The sequence below is a fragment of the Condylostylus longicornis genome, unplaced genomic scaffold (genome assembly GCF_029603195.1).
Source record: "Condylostylus longicornis isolate FDR11 unplaced genomic scaffold, ASM2960319v2 ptg000044l, whole genome shotgun sequence".
Classification (NCBI taxonomy): Eukaryota; Metazoa; Arthropoda; class Insecta; order Diptera; family Dolichopodidae; genus Condylostylus; species Condylostylus longicornis.
The window spans coordinates 1,507,719-1,515,044 of record NW_026578013.1 but is presented as its reverse complement, the minus strand read 5'-3'; the positions used below and the strand labels follow the sequence as shown (position 1 = coordinate 1,515,044).

General features: G+C 25.0%; 2 protein-coding genes across 2 annotated transcripts; one reads left to right on the top strand and one right to left on the bottom strand.

Annotated features, from left to right (window-relative positions):
• Positions 1-3,830: 3,830 nt before the first annotated feature.
• LOC129610256 (charged multivesicular body protein 7) lies at positions 3,831-6,670 on the top strand. Its single transcript, XM_055522769.1, has 4 exons — positions 3,831-4,010; positions 4,215-4,562; positions 4,621-5,041; positions 6,203-6,670. The coding sequence occupies exons 1-4, from the start codon at positions 3,921-3,923 to the stop codon at positions 6,646-6,648; spliced, it is 1,305 nt and encodes a 434-aa protein (XP_055378744.1). The 5' UTR covers positions 3,831-3,920; the 3' UTR covers positions 6,649-6,670.
• On the bottom strand, positions 5,102-5,881 carry LOC129610258 (uncharacterized). Its single transcript, XM_055522770.1, has 3 exons — positions 5,682-5,881; positions 5,439-5,579; positions 5,102-5,355 (listed from the first exon to the last, which is right to left on the bottom strand). The coding sequence occupies exons 1-3, from the start codon at positions 5,856-5,858 to the stop codon at positions 5,275-5,277; spliced, it is 399 nt and encodes a 132-aa protein (XP_055378745.1). The 5' UTR covers positions 5,859-5,881; the 3' UTR covers positions 5,102-5,274.
• Positions 6,671-7,326: the final 656 nt, after the last annotated feature.

Genomic DNA, 7,326 nt, shown 5'->3' with positions numbered 1-7,326 from the left:
TATGATTGAATTGTGGCTTTTTTTTTATTTCTGTAAAATTTGGTATATGCTACATTTACGATAGAACTAATAGAACTAATAGAATAGAATTAGTTATAATAGATATTCAAGTTTCAAAAATATTTGTTATTTGAGACACAAAGGTAAGACAACTGTACATTAAAAAAAACTTCAGTTGAAGTATCTACGCCACTCAAAATTATTTGTTTTATATTTTTTTATTTTCAAAAGATTTGTGCAAGTTAGGTAGAGGCTAGATGCAAAAAATATGCCTATATGCCATTTTTCAAAAAATTGTGACTGATTCTGAAAGCTTGTCATATTCTTTTTATTTCCATTTATGTATGAAGATTGTAATCTTATTTGAAAACCCTTGAAATTTTAATGTAAAAAGTATTCATTATGTACTGCGTTTTATATGATTATAAAAAAATTTTTTTTTTGTTTTACTCAAAATGACTTATGAGTGAATAGGGACACTTTTGCATCTAACCTCCAATCTGTAGCTATAACGTGAATTATAATATTTTAAACACAGAATGCAATACACTTAGTTACCTAAACTCGCTTTAAAACACTAACTGTAATAATTTACTTTTATTCATTATTGAGTCATTTTACAGAAATATACATCTACATACATACGAGTATAATAACACACACGATATGTATAGCTAGGAGTGGTTTGTAGACAATGTACGGTTTTGAATGAAAACTCTGTTATACACTGTAGAGTGAAACTAACCTATAAATTTAAATATTTTTGCTCTGTTCATTTTAGCAGAATATAACATTTGCAGCGAAAATACGCCAGCCTACACCTAAGGATAAGTTGAAAGAAACAATTATGAAAATTTATTCAGGCAGATTGCTTCACATTTTTATATGGAAAATTAAGGTAAAATTTTTTAGTACACTCTGTAGTGGTTCAAAATGTTAAAAGTATTCCTAATAATTATAGACTCGGAGTTTGATTTTCATATAAGAATTCTGGACCTATAGGTGTACAGGAATAAATTGGCTACAATGTAAATTTTTATTGTATGTATGTATGTATGTATTAAATAGCTATGAATTTGATTTACTCTGGAGTGTTATAAGTCTTGTAAAATTAACGTTATACATAAATATTGTCTTTGTTTTTCATCCTTAAATTTCATGCTTCTATTTTCATGAAAAAAACATATTCTTACAAAATACATACATACATATATCCACGTGTTCCCTTTTCCTTTATTTATACAATATGCATATGTATGTATGTGTGTATGTATAATGATCTATAAATTTATTATAAAAATTGTTCACCTGTTGGAATTTATCATCATATTTCAATTATTAAAGAATTTTATCGAATCCTTTAATAAATCATTCAAAGTGTAAAAATGAAAGAAAAAAACAAATTCATAGCAACAAAAAAAAATCTAGAGTTGTGATTTATTTACTTAAATTGCACATAAATTCTTATTTTATGATCAAACTGATTTTTTAATTTCACAAATAACACTTTAGAATTTTCTAACTTTTTTTTTCTTTTACCACTAAATTCTATTTTATTTATACAACTCTAGTATATAATATTTTAATGCAATCTCAGATAATCTTAAATGTAATAAATTTATTATTCAATATTACTTATTCACCTGTAGAATATGTTTTATTTAAAATTATTCCTGCGCAAGAATAGTGGTGAACTATGAAGTTCATTGAAGCCCAGTGCTCAGAAAAATTTTCTTAAGTATCTGTGTAATTATTTGACAATTCTAATGAAGAATTAATCGATTTGACAATTCTAGAAGAAAAGTGGTGGACTATAAAGGTAATTTGAAGCCCAGTGCTCAGAAAAATTTTCTAAAATTAGTTATAAAGCAATAAAAATAAATGAATAGATATAAATGAAAAATTAAAACTGTGTATGTGTTAAATTATTATATGACACAATTTAACGAACTACACAGAGTTGAAGACTAGTTTTTTTACTTTATTGGATTGCAACAAAGTAATTAAATTATATTTAATTATATAAATTAATCAAACAGAGTCAAATATAGGTATCAGATAATAAAATTTAAAAATTGAACTGGTTTTTTTGAAAGTGGTATAAGTCCATTTCTTTACATATGCAGATATTTATGGGCTTGCGTTTGAATCAATTTAAATATTCTGGCCATAATAACATAATTTGTTAGTTTTATGTCTACATAGAACTCTGTTGAAATTTTGATTGTAAATAGTGGAGAGAAGTTGTCTATAAATCACTAAAATTACCATTAACTTAGCCTTTTTAACAAGTGGACTTATACCACTTTCAAAAAAACCAATTCAATTCATTCATTCACTTTGGAAAATTATTATACCAAATAAACGTAAAAACGACAAATTAATCAAAATTATCTTTATGTATAGAAAATGTATAGAAATCATTAATTTACATAAGTATGTAGTTAGAAAAATGATAAATGTGAAAAAAATTCGAACTCATTCCTCAATTCTTATAAATTTTCATATTATATAAATGATATAGTCGTAGAAACATTCCTTGCTTCATTTATAAAAAAAACGGATGCCATTAAGGCATTCTCTTGGTGCTTTTATTACGATAACACATACGGGTAATACTAATTCAAAGTGTTGTGTTATGGTCTGTGGTGTATTTTAACCAAATTATTTTACTTTCTCGCATTATTTTACTACTTTAAAAACTTAGCTAATAACAACAGGCTGTTGTTTAGCGTCCGAAAATTATTTATATTAAGGGATTCTAATATACACCAGTATACCTACCAAGGAAGCCAGTTTTTATCAGTTGAGCATTGTAGTCGTTCAAAATTATTTCTCATAAATTTATTGTGTCCAAATTTTAATTCCCTAGAATTTAAAAATCCAATTTAGATATTTTTAATCTTCAATTAAATTTATTTTGTTACGTACTTTAGTTTTAGAAATTCAATTCTTCAAAATTATTTGGCTAAAATATTTCTGAAATTTAAGCTACTTCCAGAAATTTTTTCTTATCTCTTTCCCTTCATTAATCTAAGACGTTTCCTTAGTTTAGCAAATTTATCAGTTATAGCGAATGGAGTCATTCTTAGGAAAGTCTATTTTGATTCCTTCATTAATTTTGCTTTTGAAATTTAGTATTTGAAAACATAAAAAAAATAATTCATATTCAAAACTTACTGAATAAAAAAATGATATCAAATTTTTAAAATGTTAGATAACTATATTTTGTCAAATATTTGAAAAAAAAAAAATTAAGATTTTTACTGAAAAAAAAAAAGAAATCTAGTACTCAAAAAAATTTTTTCTAAACTTTTCTTGGTAAAAAAAATTTATAATTTTTTTATTTTTCCCAGTTGGCATAAAAAATGGTACCTATATGGTTTGGCATTTTTAAATGCATTTTTCGCACATTGGGTGCGATTTAAAAATTCAAAAAAAGTATTTCCACGGACTAGAGAGAATTTAGTATATGAAATTATTGAAATTAATAGCAAGCACTGAATATTTAAAGTTTCGTCATAGAAATTTTGACATTGCGAAGAAATTATTCCTTAAAAAAAAAAAATTCCCATAAATTTCGAACAATTGAATAACTTTTTGAACTCCCTAAGCTATGAATTTAAAATTATTATACCGGTACCAAATTCAGGTCTAGTTTTAAAAATTTAAATTTGAAAATTCAAAATAGTTTAGTTTAAATATTTGCCAAATGAGGCGCTTAAATGAACCTCATAAATTTCCAACCCATATGTTTTTGACGTAATTAAATGTTTATTGGTTACATTAGGATTTTAGATGGATATTAATTTATTTTTATAACGCACAATGTTATCAGTGTATAATTTCAGATGAAAAATTATAATTTTTAAAGTTCTTTGTTCAGTGTTGTTTTAGTTTTTGATTTATTTTTAAATACCATGACACAAAACAATAAATTTAAGAAACCGGATTGCTGGGACGATGATGAACGAATGAACGCTTTGTTTCAACCATTTAGACCAAGGCAGGTTAGTTAAATTGAATATTTATTTTTCATGTGTTTTCAATTACTTATATTACCTCTTCAATTTGAAATTCTCTAAATTTAAGACCAGGTTAATATTGCTATATATTAGGGAATTTCATGAAGGGGTAAACTAGTGTTGGAAAAAGTAATAAAGAAATAATTCTGAAAAATAATTGAGTATTAATTTGTATTAAATATTGATTAGGTGAACCCACATAATTTCGACGCAAAACTTAAATTTTGGGAAGATTTAATATATGAGTATTGCAAATACCAAAAAGGAGATCCCAGTTTTAGTAAAAGCGAAATCCAATTGAGTTTTAAAAGGAAGGATAAATTAGCATTATGTTTGGACACTGTAATAGAGGATATGATTTCACAAAAAATAATTCACAAAATGGATGACCTTTTAAGTAACCCCTACAATACTTGGACTATGTGGGCCGTAAATAGCTTTGTGAAAAACCCAGTTAGATGGGGATTAAGCAGAGTTTGGGGTAAAACAAGTGTTGATACGGAAGATACAAAATATTATCATGCATCTGTTTTAAAGGTAAATGATATTTTCATTGTGATTTCTTGATTATTATCAACTCAAATTAATATTTTAGGAGTTATCCGATGAGCTTATGAATGTCTTAATGAATCATCAAGGAAAAGTTTTGAAAACTGAAGATCTTTTAGCAATATTAAAACCAAAAATGCAATTGAATAATAATGGATTAACAATATGTTTGATTAATTTATATCATAATCATAAAATTTTAGTAGATTTTGAAATTGTTAAAGGACATATTAAAATAAATCTAATTAAAGTGCCTGGTAAAGACGGGACAAAGGAAACATTTACCGAATATGATAAAACTATGGTTAAACTAAAAGAAACTAAAGATGCTCTTGAAGATCAAGTAACAAATTTAGAAAATGAAATATCAAAATATCATCAATCAGCTAAAAAATGTATTTCTGAAAAAAATCAAAGAATGGCTAAAGTTCATTTAAAAAAGAAGCTTTTTTTACAAGATCAATGTGGTAAGTCTGCTGTAAATGTTTCTTTAAGTCAATAATTTACTACAAAAATTTTTGGCTAGGTAGTCTTGGAAATTTTATTTGAAAATTTTATAACTGTTATAAATTATATTGATTCTATTATGGATAAAAATTTTCTATGTCAAATATTGAGCTATATAAATTTGTGCTTATATTTAAAATGAATACAAAAGTTTTAAAAAATCAACAAAATATGAATAACAATATGCGTAAAGTCAATTTAAATGACTCGCATTCTCCTGTATAAAGCATCCTTTGAAAGAATTTAACCTGACATCAATTTCACCCCTTTCAAGCTGAAAAAAATTTTAATGTACATACATACATACAATATTTGTAATCTTAAAAAATATATCTATCAATGTATTTACATATGTACCTCGTCAAATGCATAAATTTCGTGGTAGCAAGATGGTGATATGCACTTTCTAATACATTCTAATTTTTGTAATGATTCCAAAATTTGTTCACATTCATTGGTGATTTCACAATTTGACTCAGCTTCACGCCACGTTAATTCCTGAAAAGATTTCACGATTAATCCTATAAAGATTTCATCTTAAAATGTTAAAAATCAATATTTCATTGAAATAGGTAAAATTTAATGCGCAAATAATGTTACATTTTTGCTGGTTTCTTTATAATGATATTCTGGAAATTGAAAAACAACCGGCTTTGTTTCATACATTTCGGAATTAGCAGAACGAAAACCAAAAATTATAAGATAAATTAAAATTAATTTTGTTCTTAATTTATGACAACGAAATTCTCTTGTACTATTTACACTTTCTTCTGGCATCTTTGAGTAACTGAAATTAATCCAGTTCAATATATAGGTACCTAAAAATTAGCTTTAGCACAAAAATTTGAATATGCGCATTTGTAATGTTTTGGAACTGCTCAACAAGTGCGGCATTTATTTGTTTATGTTATAAATTTTATGTCAAATGTAATAAAAAATAAATAAATATAGTGTAATAGTATACATTTAAAAATATGGCTTAGTTATTGCACACACAACACTATTACTTTTTAATGATGATGGAAATTGTTATGTTATTTTTTTTATTTATTTATTAAATCATATTTTAAATTGAATAATAAAAAATTTTTTAAAGAAATTTATATCATTTTTATTTTTAGATAAAAAATCAAATATTCTTCATAATGTTGAAACTCTTATAGCTAATATGGAAGATGCTCAATCAAATGGTGAAATTCTTAATGTGTATAAAATGGGAACTGATTCCTTAAAATCTGTTATGTCAACAAATGGTCTTACAATAGAAAATGTAGATGAAATAATGTCAACTATGAAAGACATTACAGAAGAGCATACAGAAATTCAAAATGCTATGTCGAATATAGATAATACTTCAATGTATGAAAATGATGGTTCTCTAGAGAATGAATTAGCAGACATTCTTGCTCAAAACTCCATTGATTTGGTGAAAGAAAAAGAAAACAGTCATATTGACAACGAGAAATTAGAATTGGAAAAAGAGTTGATTGATTTGTTAGAAAACTTAGAAGTTGAAACATCAACACCCGCTAATCTATCAACGATTTCTCTTGAAAAAACAACTTAAAGATAAATCAACAATATGTTAATCGAAATTATGTTAATCGAAAATTTTAGAGAAATTCGATTTGGGACACTTCCACTAAAAGATAAATATAGGTAAAAGCTTTCTTGATTCAATTAAATTAATCGCGTATTGAATATCAAAAGTTAATTGTGAATTTTGTAACAGTGACAGTTTTTTTGGATTGTTTTTGTTTTAGTAAAATTGTAAAGTTTTTAAATTATGTATGTAAGTATTTTTAATAAATTGGTTTAGTTTTCTATCATTGTATGTATCTTATTCTACTTTCAGCAGTAATTTTTCGTATATATTATACAATTAAAAATATAGAAAATTCTTCGAATTGATTTGTTTGCATTTAAAAAGCTTATAGATATAAACTAAATCTAAAACTATAAATTTTTTTCAATGAAAAAGCTAATAATACCAAAAATATATTTTAATCATTTTATAAACAACATTAATGTTTGTTAATAAATATTAACTGTTATAGCTAATTACATACAGGTGTATGTACGCTGTATGTACGAATAAATGATTATCATATTTCAAATATATTACTTTACAATATTTTAAATACATATGTAATTGTGGGTATTTATTTGGCTTCCTTTATTTTCTCTAAAGTTACAAATAAACAAACCTCTACCTAATAAAATAAATGTAATATGGAGAATTGCA

What these genes read in the sequence shown, in the direction of transcription:
- LOC129610256 (XM_055522769.1), top strand. Translation starts at nt 3,921, where the DNA reads ATGACACAAAACAATAAATTTAAGAAACCGGATTGCTGGGACGATGAT. An exon ending in ATCATGCATCTGTTTTAAAG is followed by an intron (nt 4,563 to 4,620) that starts GTAAATGATATT and finishes TTAATATTTTAG; the next exon opens with GAGTTATCCGATGAGCTTAT. An exon ending in TTTTTTACAAGATCAATGTG is followed by an intron (nt 5,042 to 6,202) that starts GTAAGTCTGCTG and finishes TTTTATTTTTAG; the next exon opens with ATAAAAAATCAAATATTCTT.
- LOC129610258 (XM_055522770.1), bottom strand. Translation starts at nt 5,858, where the DNA reads ATGCCAGAAGAAAGTGTAAATAGTACAAGAGAATTTCGTTGTCATAAA. An exon ending in ATAAAGAAACCAGCAAAAAT is followed by an intron (nt 5,580 to 5,681) that starts GTAACATTATTT and finishes AAATCTTTTCAG; the next exon opens with GAATTAACGTGGCGTGAAGC. An exon ending in AAATTTATGCATTTGACGAG is followed by an intron (nt 5,356 to 5,438) that starts GTACATATGTAA and finishes AATTTTTTTCAG; the next exon opens with CTTGAAAGGGGTGAAATTGA.